General features: G+C 47.1%; 1 protein-coding gene across 1 annotated transcript; it reads right to left on the bottom strand.

Moving 5' to 3' along the window:
* Window positions 1-17358: 17358 nt before the first annotated feature.
* On the bottom strand, window positions 17359-17760 carry TMEM158 (transmembrane protein 158; the record flags this gene model as incomplete). Its single annotated transcript, XM_004368702.1, has 1 exon — window positions 17359-17760. A coding segment is annotated over one exon (402 nt), but the record flags the coding sequence as incomplete, so codon positions are not given.
* Between the last annotated feature and the right edge of the window lies 1 nt (window position 17761).

A 17761-nucleotide genomic window follows, 5' to 3' on the forward strand; every position in this document is an offset into this window, starting at 1 on the left:
TATGATATGCCTTGGTGATTTTCTTTTGGGATCTATCCTATATGGGGTTCGTTGAGCTTCTTGGATGGTCAGCTTTCCATCTTTCATGATATTGGGGAAGTCTTCTGTCAGCAATTCTTAAATGATCCTTTCTGTGTTTTCTGTTTTCTCCTGCTGTTCTGGAACTCCAATCACTTGCAGATTTTTGCTTTTGATTGTTTCCCACATAATTCTCAGGGTTCCTTCATTTTTCTTCTTCTTTCTGATTCTTCCTCAAACAGAGTTGTATCCAAGTGTTTGTCTTCAATTTCGCTGATCCTATCTTCCATTGTTTCAAACCTGCTCCTCAGCCCTTCTATGACACTGTCCATTTCTGAAATCTTGTTGTTTATCTTTTGGATTTCTAATTGTTGTTTCTGTATGATTTCTAGTTGTGAATTTATTTGAGCTTTTTGTTCCTGTATTATTTTCTTGAATTCTTCCATTTTTTGGTCTGTATTTTCCATGAATTTGTCTGCCTTTTCCATGAATTTGCCTATTTTTCCCCCATTTTTGTCTGCTTTTTGCTTCAACTCTTGGATGATTCTGAATATTAGAGATTTGCATTCCCTATCAGTTAGGCCTAGTGTCTTTTCTTCTGCTGGAAAGTCTTCTGGTGTTTTATTTTGGATTCCTACTGGAACCATCCTGTCTCGTTTTTGTAAATGTTTTGATATTATTTGCTGTCTTCGGGGAATTCAGTGGTTATTTTCCTCATTTATTGATTGTAGATTTGTTTGTTTCATCCTGCTTTTTTGTTTTATTTGGTTATGTCTGAGCAGGTGGGCTGTGTGTTCTTTGTTGTTTGCTCATCTGTGGGCACGATACTTTTCACCTCCTTCTCCAGTGGGCAGGGCCAGTCACTCAGGTATGGTACAGCAGGGCAGGTTCAGCTGAAGGGGAGTTGCTGGGATGGGTTGTTTGTGGCACATACCAGGACTGACAGTGCGGACCAGGAATCAGTGCAGTGCAGGTTCCAGTAGGCTGTGCCTGTGATGCTTGGGAGTGTGATGTTCAGTGCATGGTGCAGGTAGCCAGGAAGGAGGGGTTAGACTGTGATGTGTGGAACTAAGATGGGTATGGGAAAGAGGAGAGAGAGGAGAGAGGAACAGGAGCCAAAAACAAATAAACAAAAAAGAGTGCTAAGGGGGCTTGCTACTGGAGTGGAGAGATGAGAGACTGAGAAATGGGGAAAAACAAAAATAAAAAAAAGAAAAAAGGTAAAAGCAAAAAATGAATAGAGAAACTGGAAATGAAGAAAGACAAAACATGAATAAGAGAGAGAAGAAAACAAAACAAAGAAATAGAACAAACAAACAAAAAAAACGAAAACCAAAAAAAGAAAAAAACAAACAAGAGAAAAGAAATGTCCTCAGGGATGTCCCTGTGTGTCTGCACAGAGTAAGGGAGTAGCTTCCAAGCCGCTCAGTACTGCCTGGCTAGAAGGGGCTCCCAAGCTGAGAAAAGAAAAAGAAAACAAACAAACAAATCAAAACAGAACAAATCAGAGCAAACACACAAACAAAAAAGCCCCGGAGGTCCCAACAGCGTGGCGGCACGGGCTGGGAAGCAGTTTCACAGTCAAGCAGTGTTTTGCAGCTTTTCAGGAAGAAGCAAAGATGGCACATGGAGCCAGGTATTTGAGAGAAAGGAGGGTGAGGTTGTGAGAGGTAAGGAAGAAATCCAAAGAAGCTAAGAAAAGCAACACCAGCAGCCAACAAAAGGCACTCAGGGAGCCGGCCAGTGCGGAGAGGTGGAATCCAAACAACACCCGGGTGAAGCTGGTGCTTCCCAGCCAAGAGACTGTGGCTGCAGGAAGCAGAGGAGGCTAAGTGGGGGTGAAGGGGGGGGGGCGGGAAAGCGTATATCGCTGGTTACCGGTTGTTCTGTCTCTTGCTGGAAGCTTCGTGAAGCTGCTTTCTCATATCCCCTGTTTGCTGATCTCCAGTATGAGTCCAAGATGGTGGATCCGTGCTGCCGTAGCTGATAGGGGACCTCTGCATGTATCTCTCCTTCTCTCTGTTCTCGGTCAGTTTCTTATTCCATTTGGTGCTTGGCTGAGTTCCTTATCCCTTCATTTGATGCTTAGGGTTTTAGGATTGATGTGTGACTGTGACTTAGCTTTTCTGATCTTTGCTGCGGAGGGACAGCGTTGTGCTTCTGACTATAGTGCCACATTGCCTGGAAGTCTCCAAAGCTAGATTTTTCAGAGAGAGAAAAGAGTTTTCTTAAAACTCCCAAGACTAGAGTTTTCACACATCAAAAAATCAAAGATTAGAGAGTTGATCATTGAGTGAATCATAGAGGAGGAAAGAATGCAGATTTCACAAAAGGGGAGTTTCCACCTCACAAGAAGAAGGAAAGCTATTCTGAGACTTGGGGGAGATTACTGAGAAAGAGGCAAGAAAAGGCAGGCTCAGGTTAGGTTGTGAGTATGTTGGCTCCCCCATTCCACCCACTAGGATAAAAACCCCAGATGTAAAGAGGGTAAAACTCCTATGTAGTTTTAAGCACTCTGAAAACATCAGAGCTGATGCCCCACTTTCCTGGGTGTAGCCTGAGGAATCTTCAAATCTCTCAGAGGAGCCCCCGGGTCTGCCTGTCACTGCATCCAACATGGTGCCCACGTCATAGAGTAGAAATGGCTGAGGGAGGTGTCCCAGTGGATTGGGCCTGAGATAGCACCCCTGGTTCATAATGAATGGCCTGTATAAGAGGTTGAGGGGGTCCAGAAGTTCCTAGGTGCCACAGATTAATACTTCTGATTGAAATTTAGCATCCAAATAGAGATGTGCTGTAAGTATAAAATACACAGTGGATTTCAAAGACTTAGTATGAATAAAAGAAAGTAAGATATCTCATTAATAAATGTTTTATATTGATTACATGTTGTAGTGACAACATTTTGGATATATTAGGTTAAGTAAAATATATTATTAAAATTAATTTCACCTGATTCTTTTTTAAAGATAAATTTTTGTTTTAAAATAATTTTAGATCTCTAGAAAAATTGTGAAGACAGTATGGAGAGTTCCCATATATCTCACACCCAATTTCTCTATTATTAACATCTGAATATTAGTATGGTATGTTTATCACAATTAATGAATCAATGTTGATACTTTGTTACTGAGCAAAGCCTGCACTTTATTCAGATTTCCTTAGTTTTTAACTAATGTCCTTTTTCTGTTCCAGGATCTCATCCAGGATCCCACATTAGTTAGTTTTCATGTCTCCTTAGGCTTTTCCTGGCAGTGACAGTTTCTCAGACTTTCCTTGTTTTTAATAATCTTGTTATTTTTGAGGAGTACTGGTCAGGTATATTGCAGCATGTCCCTCAGTTTGGATTTTCTGATGTTTTTCTCATAATTAGACTGAAGTTATGGGTTTTGGGGAGGAAGATCACATGAGTAAAGTGCCATTCTCATTATATCATATCAAGGGCATATTCTATCAACATGTCTTATCACTGCTGATGTTGACCTTGATCAGCTGGCTGAGGTAGTGTGTGTCAGGTTTCTCCACCGAAAAGTGACTTTTCCCCCGTCCACACTGTCCTCTTTGGAAGACAGTCACTACACACAGCCTGCAGTTAGTGAGTGGGGAGTGATGTTCTACCTCTGTTATGGGTTGAATTGTGTCCCCCAAAAATGTGTGTCAAATTGGCTAGGCCACGATTCCCAGTATTGTGTGATTGTCCACCATTTTGTCATCTGATGTGATTTTCCTGTGTTGTAAATCCTAACCTATATGATGTTAATGAGGCAGGATTAGAGGCAGTTATGTTAATGGGGCAGGACTCAATCTACAAGATTAGGTTGTACTTTGAGTCAATCTCTTTTGAGATATAAGAGAGAAGTGAGCAAAGAGATGGAAGGATGTCTTTCCACCAAGCAAGAAGAATGGGGAGCAGAACATGTTCTTTGGACCCTGGGTCCCTGTGCTTTCTCCTATCTTGTATGGAACCACACCAGAACAATGAGACTGACAGAGCCATTCCAGAAGGCAGTTTGGCACTATTTATCAAAAGTCTTAAATATCTTCATACCATTTGACCCAGCAGTTTCCTATGTGTTGTAAATCCTAACCTCCATGATGTTAATGAGGCAGGATTAGAGGCAGTGATGTTAATGAGAAAGGACATAATCTACAGGATTAGGTTGTATCTGGAGTCAATCTCTTTTGAGATATAAAAGAGAGAAGTGAGCAGAGAGACAGGGGCACCTCATATCACCAAAGAGTGCATCTTTTGACCTGGAGTCCCTGTGCCAGGAAACTCCTAGTCCAGGGGAAGATTGATGACAAGGACCTTCCCCCAGAGCTGACATGGAGAGACAGCCTTTCCCTGGAGCTGGCACCCTGAATTCAGACTTCTAGCCTCCTAGACTGTGAGACAATAAATTTCTGTTTGTTAAAGCCATCCACTTGTGGCATTTCTGTTATAGCAGCACTAGATAACTAAGACAACCTCTTTGAGGGCCAGGCATCTACGTCAATTATTTGGAATTCTTCTGCATGGGGCATTTGTCTATTCCCCCCACTTATTTATTTATTCAATCAGTTCTTTATATTATGGACTCACGGATATTTACTTTACTCTTTAGGTTATAATCTAACACTACTTATTTTGTTGTTCAAATTGTTCTATGTTTGACAATTGGGATTGCTTTCAGTTGGCTCCTGTGTCTTTTTAACCTACCCCATCATTGTGGGTTTTTTAAAGTCTGCTTCTTTTTTAAACGTAGCTACTAGAAAATTTTATATTACATTTGTGACATCTGTTATATTTCTATTTAATAGTGCTGATCTAGACTGCCTCATAAGAAGGGATTTGGTATTTAGAAAATTCTTAACCCTAGGACCATCCAGACTAGGATCGAAACCTTGTGAGCATCATAAATCTTACATTCATTTATTTTTCCCTCTTCATTTTGGCTGCTGGGAAGCTCAGTGCTAATTTTGCAAACCTTATCTGGAAATTTTTTAATATACTAAACTTCCTTGTGGACTTGTTTGCTTTTTATCCATATTTCTCCATTGCCTCAACTCCCACAATTAATCATTTTTATCCTTTTGTATTGTACATAATAATAAAAAAATTTTGAATTTTCTATGGAATGAGGTAGGTTTACAGGACAATATCGATGCCCTGCCCAGATCTCTTGGATCCCCTTTTAGTGGTGTGTGTGTGTGCACGCGCACACGCACGCACACACGCATGCCACCACCACTTCCAACAGCCAGCACCTGTGCCTCTTTTTTAGAGGCCCAGCCTTGGGCTACCGGGGGAGGGAGGCATTGCCTGAGAATATCTGTCCCTCTGGGGTGACCCCTAACCAATGCCTTGTGGGGTATGAGAATGTGGAAGCCTTGGCTAGGTACACAGGGATGGGAGGCATGGGGGGAATTCTGAGGTGTCACTCACACTCTAGAGTACCCTGTGGGATCAGGCTAAAGCCACCCTCTGTGGGACTTTGCCTACGACGGTGCTGGCTTAGCTTCCCTGAGAGCACATCCTTCATAAATCACTAGCACACAAAAGCTCATCTCAGTGCCTGCTTCTGGGAACCTGACCTAAGACAGCTGAGGATACATTTTAAAATGTTAAAATAAATTGGGGGAAAAAAAGAAAAAGGAGGCTCTGTGGGTGTATTAAACAATTTAGAGTTGGTTTTTACAGCTTATTAAGTAAAAATAAAGTCAGAATCATTTCCCTTGACATGTCAGTCTGGAGTCAGAACTTAAGCCACCGCTGGTCGTTTTGCATTTCCTGGGGACCCTGTGCCAGGTCCCAGGGAACTTCTGCAGGGCTTGAAACGCCACAGAAAAGGAAAAGCAGGCTTCTCTGTTTCCTCCCTGCCACCCATCCAAGTCACACAGGTGAGGCCAGAGGAGGCAGCTCAACTAAAATAACTGCCCTGCCGCATCTGACTCATCCGCCCACACCCCAGTCACCCACCAAGGCCAAGGAGAATGGGGAGGCAGAGGAGGGAGAGGCCTACTTCCTACAGTGCAGGGGGGCTGAACTGGCCCGGGGGTGTGGGAGGTGGAGCTTGGTTTGCTGTCCTGAGGGATCCCAGAGAGGACTTCCAGAAGCCTCAGCCTTCCTGGCAGCTTCAGAGAGAAGAGCTCTCTGCCCTCCCATGCTAACAGCTGGGGAAGTGTGAATGCGTGTGTTGCTTGAACAGCTCACCGTCCTGGGAGCTCTGAGAAACTTCCAAATTCAGGCTCTGCCATGTGGGTCAGCCTCCCACAGGAAGGCAGAAGGCAGACGTCTTGGTGCCTCAAACCAGCTCTGTCAGACCTAATGAACAGCGCTTTTATCTAGATTCTCTGCTGAGCCAATCCCAGCCTCCTGGGAGGGCGCCACCTGGCAGTAGCCACTCTGTGGGGTGGATGGCTCCCGTGTTCTCTCTCTTATCTGGAATGGGAAAGGGGTGGAGTGGGGGTCTGAAGGAGTGGGGGGGGGCGCGGATTTAGCCCGCTGTAGACTCAGACTTCCCTGTCAAGCCACTGCCTTGGGCACATTTGCTGGCTCGCTATGATTGAGGGCTTGTTTGGGGCAGTAGAATTGGAACCCCAGCTTCACCACTGTGGGACCGCAGACAAGTTACTAATTACCTTTAAGCCTCAATCCCTCATCTGTAAAAGGGAGATAAAAGCACTTACTTCCCTGGGTTCTTTGAGAAGAATAAATGAGATTGTGCATCACCTGAGTTTGGATTCCCTGAAAGCAGATCCTGATAGATTCAGATGTAAATAGTTTATTTGGGAGATGATGCCAGGAAACTCCATTTGGGGAGAGGGAAGTGAGACAGGAGAGGGGAGGACAGCAGCAGGGTGTGTTATCCAGCAAGTGTGCTGCCACTGTGGGCGCCTGGGCTCAGTCCCTCCCAGTGTTAGTTAACTCACCCGAGGGGCAAGGGAGCTGGGGCACTTGTCCGCCAATTTCCATCAGTCACCAATGGAAGGCTACTCCTGGGGCGCATTCATTCCTTGATGGTTCTGGCCATGTGGTGTACAGCCAGAGTGGGCTCCAGCAGACAGGGAGAGTCTAACGATTCGAAGCGATGGCATTTGGAAGTTGGGCCAACATGCATGGAAAAGGTCAGTGCGGTGGGGGTGGAGGGCACACCTAAGTCTGCTCTCTATATGCATGTTTAAAAGTTCTTAGAACAGAATAGGGTGCTAGTAACATCTCAATAAACAACAGCTAGTAATAATAGTAGAGGGCAGGGGTGGTTCAGTGGTAGAATTCTTGCCTTCCACGTGGGAGACCCAGGTTTGATTCCCAGGCAATGTACCTCATACGCAGTCACCACTTATCTGTCAGTGGAGGCTTACGCGTGGCTATAATACTGAGCAGGTTTCAGCAAAACTTCTAGGCTAAGAAGACTAGGAAGAAAGGACTGGTGATGAGCCAAGGAAAACCCTATGCATCCTAACGGTCTGATCTGCAACTGGACAGGACACCATTTTGTCCCACTGTGCAGTAATAACAGTAACAACAGTAATAATAGTACAACAGTAATAATAGTATACATCAGTGGTCCAATCAAGCCTACTGCTTCCTGGCCAAAGTGTAATATAACATAAACGCGAAGGAGGTGCAGACTGGCTGTGTGTCATGGGAGTGCTCAGTGCCAACAGCCCTACAAAGTAGGTGTTTGATGTCCCCCCATTTTATAGATAAGGAAACTGAGGCTCATAGGGTGGGAGAGTCCTGCCCAAGGTCCCAGGTGAGATCACGTCCATGTTGGTCCCCTGCAGGTGCGTACTGCTGCTCCCGCCACAGCCAGAGTGGTAGAGTTTTCATCCTGTGCCTGAACAGAAACGCTCTCTCCCTCTGAGCCCAACAGTGACTGCACAAAATTTGTTTCCATCTATAAAATGTCAAGGCTGAATCTTTAATGTTCTGCCCCGGGTCTGAGCCTGATAACGAACTCCATCCAAGTCCTGTGGCTGCCTCCAACCCCTGAGACACACTGCAACAAAAGCAATGACACGGCCAAGCGATTCTCAGTGGCAGGAGAGAGCAAGGAGCGCTTTTCTCATTCTTTCCATGCACAACCTAGACCCGAGAGAAAAGAGGAGGCAACTGGCAGAGACAGGACAAAGTGGGGGACTGCCCTCTCACTCGTTTCCGGTCATGCCAAAGGCAATACTGGAGCTGGCCATTCGTGGGGCCTGCTGTAAGTCCACAGAGAGCCAGAAATTCAGGGGTCACCATGAGTCAGAGTCAACTCTACAGCAACCAGTACTGATTTCTATTGCAGGTGGGCCCACCGTGAACTGTGAGTATGGAGTGGGGGCCAAACAGACCTGGATCTTGTCCTCATGGAACACACAGCCTATTCTAGTCACTTCTGAGGACCAAATATTAAATCCATGCTTATGGGTAATTGATTGAGACACGCAGAAGCTAAATTTCTATGATTAATTCCTGTTCCAAGAGGCATCATGACCAAAGGGCATTGGTGACCACCAGTGTTGCTGGTGGTCTGGGTAGGCCTTCACCAAAACCAGCCCGCAGACCACAGCTGGTATAGCGAGCCTGAGAGCCGTCATATGGGAGACGAGCATCTTCTTTGTTCTTCTCTTTTTAAAGGGCATATGAGGTCTAGATGTCCAGGAAAGGCTTACCTGGCTCCAACAGAGAATGGAACATGGGCCGGAAAAGGTGGGTTTTGTCCCTTTCCAGTGGTCGGCTCATGGATCCAGGCAGGGAGTTTAAACTTCCACACGCACATTTGAGCCCCCTGGCCTCTGGGCACTCTCCACTCACCATTGACGGGAATGGGCTCAAGAGCAATAGGAGATCTGTAGTGAACGCTGTGGATGCCCACCCAGATTCCCTTTACTGGCCATGCACCCATTCCCCAGCTGCTATGAAGGTTGGCTGCTAGCAGCTCTCAGCTGCCTCCTTCTCTGGAGAACTGGACCCAGCTAAACGGGAGCTGCCTTGCCAGGGTGGCTATGTAAATCCTGCCCCCAGACCTTGACCGATGATTGAAACAAGAGACTAAAAGCTGACCCTCTGCCTCAAGGTGGGACAACTCTATGATGCACTTCGTGCTCCTGAGCTCCCTGTGGGATCAGGCTGGGGCAGACTCCAGCTAAGACCACATCCTTGTCCACTCCTTCCCCTACTCCATCCTGCTTCCCTTACTCCTCTTCTTCTGAGAGTGCCCCCCGCCCCCAATAAATCACTTGTATGAGAATCTCCAGGAGTCCCTGGGTGGCACAAATGGTTAAGCGCTTGATTACTAACTGAAAGGTTGGTGGTTTGAGTCCACCCAGACGTGCCTCTGAAGAAAGGCCTGGTGATACACTTCTGAAAGGTCACATCCTTGAAGGCCCTATGGAGCACGGTTCTACTCTGACACACGTGGGGTTGCCCTGAGTCAGAACTGACCTGACGGCAACTAGTTTGATTTTAGTTTTGGTATGAGAATCTCTATCTCAGGCTCTGCTTCTAGGGAACTCAGCATATGACAAGAGCTTTTGTAGAAGACCTTCACCCAGCCCATTCTTTGTGAATAGTGTTGAACAGATTTTGACCTGAGTCTGGTCTGATCTCCTTCCTCTTTCGGCGAGCCTCTGAGTGTTCTGTCTCCGGCACCTGCCCCCATGTGGAGTTGTGAGGACTCTTTGGGGAGCTTTATACAGGAGCAATATCCTTCCTGCTTACTGAATTTCAGAACTCATTTTAGCACAGAAGACATCAAATAAGCGCAGACAATACAGGCAGCTCCGTAGTTATGACTCAGCGAGTTGAAATGCGCTGTTCATCCTCTGAAGTTGTGTTCCGCTCCTTATCGGCCTCATCTGAAACCTCAGACACGAGAGTGGGGACGTTTCGGCCAGGAGGAGTGCGAGGTTCGGTCTGGTTTTGATAAGTCTGGAGGTGATAAACTGGGATGAGAGAGATAGCAGATCCTCAGGGGAGCCCTCCACTTCCATTGGGCCTTTGGTCTTCCGATAGGTTTCAATATCCTGTGAGGCTGGTCTTGGACCCACAAGTCAGGAGTGCAGGTTTCGTAGAGTACTGCCTGCTGTGAGAACCCTCCAGCACCTTCAAAGAGGGGAGGCAACCACTGAGGAGCCCGAGTGGGGGAAGCAGGCCTGCTGAGAAGCGGGTGCCCACTGGGGTTAAAATAGGTATAACAAGTGCATATGAATATTCATAGGCAAATATTAAACACAGAAAAACCCCAAACCTTTATGCTGTGGAGTCGATTCAGACTCATAGCAACCCTACAGGACAGAGTAGAACTGCCCCATAGGGTTTCCAAGGCTGTGATTACAGAAGCAGACTGCTACATCTTTCTCCCACCGAGTAGCTGGTGGGTTCAAAACACTGACCTTTGGTTAGCAGCCGAGCTCTTTAACCACTGTGCCACCAGGGCTCTTTAATACTTCCACAGTGAACATGTATCATCTGTGTTGTACAAGGACGATGCTCTATAGCAAAGTGCCCTTTCTGATGGACCTGCACAGCGTTAACCAACAGAGGTGGCCCCCTTGGGGACACAGTGAGAGGTGTGAGTTGGCACTGAGGGATGTGCCTTCCACGCCGGGGGAGACACAGTGTGGAACTCAGGGCTGAGGGGCTCCAGAGTTGAAGGAGATAATTGTTTCAGGACAGAGGAGGGAGGATGGAACTTGTTCTCTTGGGGATGATTCTCGTAGGAGGGAAGCCAGCAGAACCTACTCCCAACGATTGTACCCGGTGCTCTCCTGCCAGTAGCCTTTCCCGTGGTAGGCCCCCGAGATGCAGTTTCTACCCTGCATTTCTTCACCTGACTCAGGTCACGGCACCAGGTTATCCACTCAAGTTTTCACAGAGCCTTTGTGCCTTTGTGCGGGAGTCTTTGTATCTCTCACTTTTGTGTGTGTGTGGGTGGGATGAGAGGAGGGAGGGGATAATCTTTCTGTTCTTAAAGCTGATGTTTTCAATTCCCTCATCCTCCTTTGCTCTGTTATTGTTTTTGCATCTACTCCTGGTTCGCCTTCTCTATTCAGTGCAAAAGAACAACCACAGTAACGTTTATTATGATTATAATTAGCAGTGGAATATTTTTGCCCGTGTAGTCCTCCGTCAGCAGCTGCAGAGTGATCCAGCCACATAGGAGGTGGGGCCGGTCTAATATTAAAGCCTATGGTAAGAGTGTCAGCATCTTTCTTGCCAGGGAAACCAAAAAATAGGGAATTTAACTTGAGTCGGGGAACTCCTGATGATCAAAAAATATTCTGAAATAAGGTTACTATGATAATAAAACCTACATTCTAGGCCATTACAGAGTGTGAATCGTGTTTTAAGTCTGGAGTAGCTAGTGCAGAAGAAGACCCAAGAGGTAGGCTGGTATTCACAAACACAGGGCAGTGGTGGTTCAGTGGTAAAATTCTCGCCTTCCATGCAGGAGACCAGGGTTCGAGTTCCAGCCAATGCACCTTAAGTGCATTGTCAGTGGAAGCTTGTGTGTTGCTATGATGCTGAATTGGTTTCAGTGGAGCTTCCAGACTAAGACAGACTAGGAAGAAAGCCCTGATGATCTCCTCCCAAGAACCAGCCAATGAAAACCTTATGGATCACAACGGTCCTATCCTGTTGTACACGGGTCACTGTGAGGCAGGGGCTGACTTGATGGCAGCTGACACCTCCCCCCTTGGGAACAGATTGCTGTGGACTGCTGGGGAACAGTGGTTTCTCTGAGGAGCCTGGAATACAACCATTGGTAGGTAGGGGAGTGTGGGGAGCTGTTTTAGGTTCTGAGCAATATTATCAAACCTGCGGCCCAGGGGTCTAATCTGGGGCCTTTGGGGCAGGTTGGAGAGCTAGGTGGCCAGCAATCTTTTCAGGTGTCTTCCACCAGCACCGACCCCTTCTCAGGAAGTCTGATGGACTATCCCAGGAGCCCAGCAACAATTGATCATGGAGCAAGAACTGGTTGGGCGCCCTGATAGTAGGTTCTTTCTCCCAGTGCCAAAAAAGCTAGTTGGGAGGCAATTTGTAGGCAGAGTTAAGAGGAGGCCCAGAGTGTTATCAAGATGCCAATTATTTTGATCTTCATCGCTGCCCCTAAGAAATCACAAAAAAGAACGGGTTCTCGAGGCACAGTCACATACCTTGGGACTTCAGGAGTCAGTTCTGGAAATGCCGGAGCAGTCAGAATGCCACGAAAATGCTAAAGGGGCGGACAGAAGAGAGACAATTGTTGTCCTAAGAGAGCAGCCACGTCTTCAGGCCACAGAGAACCGCAGTAAATCCTCACCCTCTTCGGAGTAAGTGGGGCTCTTGGCCTGTCCTGGTGTGTGGCACAAATCATCCCAGAGTCCACACAGACTTCAGGGATGCTGAGGCTGGGAGAGGAGCCATACGGGACAGACCTATTGGCTGGAGGATTGTGTGATCTTAATAACTGGAGGTGAAGTGTGAGACAAGAAGGCAGCATCTTAGAAAAGACACAGAAGGCCATGAAAGGTAAGAGGCCTCCTGCTTACAGAGACCCTGGCTTTGGAGAAAACATAGGAAATGACCAGCATGGAAAAGTCCCCAGGTGAAGCATCGGAGAAATTTGGTAAGTTTAAGAAGTCACTTCGAGCTGATGGGAGGTTGTAGGCTCAGGGAAGAGTAACGTTCTTGAAAATTTCTAAGAGCAGTAGGTCCAGGGGAAATACTTGTCTTCGGGGTAGTCTTGTGGGTAACACAACAGAAGACAGAGCGAGAGGACAGAAAGCCCCGGAGAACACACTCGGTGAGCGTGAGAGGGAGGAGCGTGGTGGGGGTGGGTCTTCTGACACCACATGACGAGTTCTGACCAATGAGCAGAAAGGATATGACTTCCGGGCTAGAGAATTTAATTGCCTCTGGGAGAATCTACTGAGTTTCTTTCTGCCTACGGCGATGGGTTTAGTTTTTTGTTGGTACCTAGAGGATGGTGGCCACATTTGTCAAGTAGGAGTAACTTTCAACCTGGGTCCTTGAATGATTCCAAAGAGCAGAATACCTGCCGACTTCGGACATGCAGCATGAGCAAGCAGTAAACTTTTCTTGTGGTAAGTCACTGAGATGTTGAAGTTGCGTATTCCTGCAGCATAACCCAGTGCACACTGACTGATATAGTGATCTGAGAAAGAAAGAAACAAGGCCTTCTTCTGACATGTGTATCGATGAGGAAGGAGTCCGCCGGTGGTGCAAACGGTTAAATGCTCAACTGTTAACTGAAAGGTTGGCAGTTCAAACCCACCCAGAGGCGCCTGAGAAAAAGCCCTGGTGATCTGCTTCCGAAAGGTCACAGCCTTGAAAACCCTATGGAGCACAGTTCTACTTTGCAAGACGTGGGGTTGCCATGAGTTGGAATTGACTCAAAAGCAACTGGTTTGGTTTTCTTGGTTTATCTTTGAGGTGCAATGATTAAGCAAGAAATGGCATTGGGGGCATTTTCCACATCGCCACTGACTGTGGATATTAGAGAACTATCCAGAAGGGAAGAGAAAAAGTAGAAATGTGTGGTCTATGTGAAAGTAATACAGACGATGTACATTTATGTGATCTGCTCCTCATACGTGCTTAATGACCCCGGGGCTAGAACAATGCTGCACCTCATTAGGTAAATTGAGTGCGGCAGGTTGGGCTCCCGGAAGCAGGCGCTGAGATAGAGATGAGTGTACCGGAGGTTTATTAGGGAGTGCTCTTGGATTAACACATGTGCGCGGGGGTGGTGGTGGTGGCAGGAAGCAGGAGAGGGCAGAAGGAGAAGTTGAACCTCCATGCAGTCTGAAAGGAAGTCTCAGCCAGCCCTGTGGGGAATTCTGAAGGTGGGAGGACATTTCAGGGCTGTCCCTAATTGGGGCAAGAAGGCTGGGTTTATACCCCCACGCTAGTCAGTCATTAGATGTGGTGCCCCAGGAGGGGGTGTGTGGCTTCAGGCAAGGTGGCTTTCTTCAGCTGAGGCAATCCCCAAAGGAGACTAGGACGTTCCCATCTGGGGCTGGAGGCAGCTCTTACAATGCTAAGAGAAAGCTCAGTAGGGCTGCCACCAGCAGCCAAGGGATTTTGGAGGGGTGGGTACATATTCACCCCCCGGGTAAACTCTCTCTCAGGAGATGTCAGGTTAACCGAGAATAATGATTTATCCTGGGGATTTAGCTATGTTCCTGGAAACTCGAACTGTTCCCAGGAGGCTTTATCAACGGACTGGAATCTAGGGTGTGTGCGCCTCTGCACATGAGTTACAGTGGCATTCTTCGTTTCCCGTCCGGGAAGAACTAAACCCAGTTGCCCTCCAGTCCACCCGACTTATGGTGACCCTCTGTGTGCAGAATAGGGTTTTTAAGGCTGTGACCTTTTGGAAGCAGATAGCTAGGCCTTTCTTCTGAGGCACCTGTGGGTGCGTTCGAATCGCCAACCTTTCGGTTAGTAGCGGAGCACTTAACCATTTGCACCACCCAAGGACCAAGAAAGAATTACTGATAGACAGCCATGGGAGGGGCTGCGTGGAGCTGAGGGAAGAACACGGACTTTGAGTCGGATGAGCTGGGGTTAGAATTCTACCACCTACAGCTTTGTCACCCTGGGGCAAGTTACTTAACTTCTCTGGGCCTCAATTTTCCTATCTATAAAATGGCATACTGCGGGATAATTAGGAAGACCAAACGAGATAATAAATAAATAAGGGATTAGCTCCCCTAAGAGTGTGGGTATTTCCTCAGTTCTCTGAAAATCTGTACGAGTAAATAATTGATATTTCAAGCCCACCCTAAGAAGATATTCATTAGGGCCCACTCAATGCTTTTAAAAATAATCTGTTAGGTGTATTTTTTGGTACATTTTTGAAGAAATTTTTATTGTGTATTAGGTGAAAGTTTACAGCACAAATTATGAATGTGTTTTTTTCAGTTAATGCTGTCTGGCTCCTTTGGGTTTACATTGCACAGAATCTGACAGTGATGGGGTGGGTCCACAGAAGAGCAGACCTTGCGTGCTTAGCTCCTAATTCTCCTAAGAAAAGAAGTTTCTGGTGATAAAAACTGTACCAGTCTGAGAGGCAGAAAACCCGGGTGTAGTCTCAGCTCGATCTTGTGTAGCTGTGTGATTGAGGGCAAGGTGCTATACCTCTCTGAGTCTGTTTCCACCATGGGAAAAAAGCAAGGAGAGTGATCCTGTGTGTGTTGTGCTAGAGAATACTCGATGTGCCTTCCAGAATTAAAAATGCTATGATTATATAACATTAAAACGTATCAAGGTTGGCAAAGTTATTTTCTCCTGCTAGTCACCAAAGGGTGGGCAAATGGTGCAGTTCACAGCCTACCTTGGTTGTGACACAAGAAGATTCACAATGACATGCTAGCCTAGTGGATTTGCATTCCATTGAACTTCACATCAAACCAGGTGATGGAGGAAGACCGCAGTCCCCGACCCCTCCTCCCTCAGAGGCTGACCTCCGACAGAGATATCCCTGGACCCCAAAGAGCTATAGGGGCAGCAGTGACCCATCCTCTCCTTCGACAGCTTCCTATGAAGGGCCCCATCTCTTTGATATAACAGACATCTCAAGATTAAAGCTTACATGCATTCAAAGCTTCCCTTCCACTAGCATGGTGTTCCTCAAACTTAAAACACATCAGAATCCCTTGAACAAACCAACCAACCAAACGAAAAACCAAACCTGTTGCAGTCGAGTCAATTCGGACTCGTAGCAACCCTGTAGGACAGAGTAGAACTGCTCCACAGGGTTGGCAAGGAGCAGCTGGTGGATTCAAACTGCTGACCTTTTGGTTAGCAGCTGAGCTCTTCACTAGTGCGCCACCATGGCTCCCTTGAAGGTCTTATTAAAGCACAGATTGCCTGGCCCCACCCCAGTTTCTGATTCAGTAGGTCCCGAGTGGGACTCAAGAATTTGCATCTCTAAAGTTCCCAGGTAATGCTGATGCTGCTGGTCTATGGACCACACTTTGAGAACTACATACAGCTCTAGATCAATCGAAGCATTCACTCCAGTGTGTGGAGGAGATGAGGCAAGGGTAAAAGCTTTTCCAGTCTGATTGAAAGACTTAAAAATTTCTTTTTATATTAAGTCACTTTAAGGACTTTTCTTTTACTCTTCTGAAAAATGGAGAAGACTCTGAAATTACTGGAACATGGAAGAGGGGGTGCCCTGTGATCATTAACTCTTTAGTCCCCAAGAGTTCACATAAAAAAAAAAAAAAATCTTACCAATGCCAAAATAATAACTCAGGTTTGGGAATGAGCTGATCTGCTAAATTTACACATTTGAAAATAAATAAAATCTATACGCCATTTAAAATGAGTCATTTCTATGAAAGATACCCATCTCGGAGAACTATTGACTTCATCATTTCTGGCACTTTACTGGCTGTTTTGCAGAGCTTGGAGCAGTGGCTAATAAATCACAAAACCTTGCTGGCCATTGTGATGGGGGTGCTGGGTTTGGGGGAGCAGTGTTGTGAGAGGCAAAACAACCACCGTTCAGGCAAATGACATGGTGCCACATCCCTCCTCTCCCAGCCAGGTAGGGGACCCAGAATTCGCCCTTCACTAACTTTTTGGAGATCCCCTCCCTCACGTTTCAGGGGAACATCTTGTAATTCTTGGATTCTGTTTCCTAAATCAAATAAAGGAAAAACAAAACAACACCAAGCCAAACCAAACCACGTAGGCATCGCTGGAGGAAAATGTCTGTATTAAAAGCCAAAAAACCACAGAAGTACAAGAAGAAACGCCCACCAGGCCACACCACTGGGTAGATAGACTTGGAAAAGATAAAGTTCATCTGCAGCACTAACAATATATCAGTGTTAAATCCTGCCCATGCCTCCCCTCCTTTTAAATAAATTAAAAAAAACAACACACTTCAAATACAACTATGTTCGGATATAAAGAGCGTCTCTTACTACAGCAATAGCAATTTGATTTTTTTTTTTTTTTAGTAAAACTTTCATTTAAAACAGTTATTAAATATATAAAACAAATACACAGGATTTGGTCATTTTCTGCCATGAACATAGGGCACGTGGGTGCAGGGAAGGAAGAGGGGAGAGGGATGCAACAGAGGGGAAAGGGCCCATTTCCCTCCTCTCTGACTTCAAGGCTGCGGATCCCACTGTTCAGTCTTAGGGCTCACTCACATCAAGCTTTTTCGGAGCAAGGAGCGCAGCACAAACCTTGCTTTTCAAATACTCTGGGGCCTCTCTGGCGGCCCCCTCCCCGGAGGATCTAACGGTCACTACAGCACGAAGCACAGCGGCCGAGTCTTCCGGCCGGAAAGGCACCCGACAGCGCGAACACCGGACGGACGCAGGGAGGAGCGGAGCGGGTCATTTGGTTGCCGCCCCCGAGGTGACGGCCGCGGCGGCGGCGGCAGCAGCAGCGGCGGCGGCCGCCGCCGCGGTGGTCCCCGCAGGCACTGCGGCGGGGGTGGTCGCGGCAGCGCCGGCGGTGGTCCTACGCTGCTCCATGCCGTTGGGCAGGAAGCCGGCGATGATGGGCACCGGCCAGATGAGGGCGGCCACGCTCCACACGACGATGACCAGGGTCATGAAGCAGGCCACCAGCGTGGACTCGATGGGCTTCCGATTCAGCCGCCAGCCCGGCTCGCCCTGCAGCTCTTCGAGGCTGAAGTCCAGGCAGCAGAAATGGAGCGGCTCGCCCTGTAGCCACAGCGGCCCGGGGGGCTCGGCCGCCGGGTAGGCGGGCAGCGCCGTGGGCTCCCCGGCGGCG

Source organism: Trichechus manatus, unplaced genomic scaffold (assembly GCF_000243295.1).
Source record: "Trichechus manatus latirostris isolate Lorelei unplaced genomic scaffold, TriManLat1.0 scaffold00001, whole genome shotgun sequence".
Lineage (NCBI taxonomy): Eukaryota > Metazoa > Chordata > Mammalia > Sirenia > Trichechidae > Trichechus > Trichechus manatus.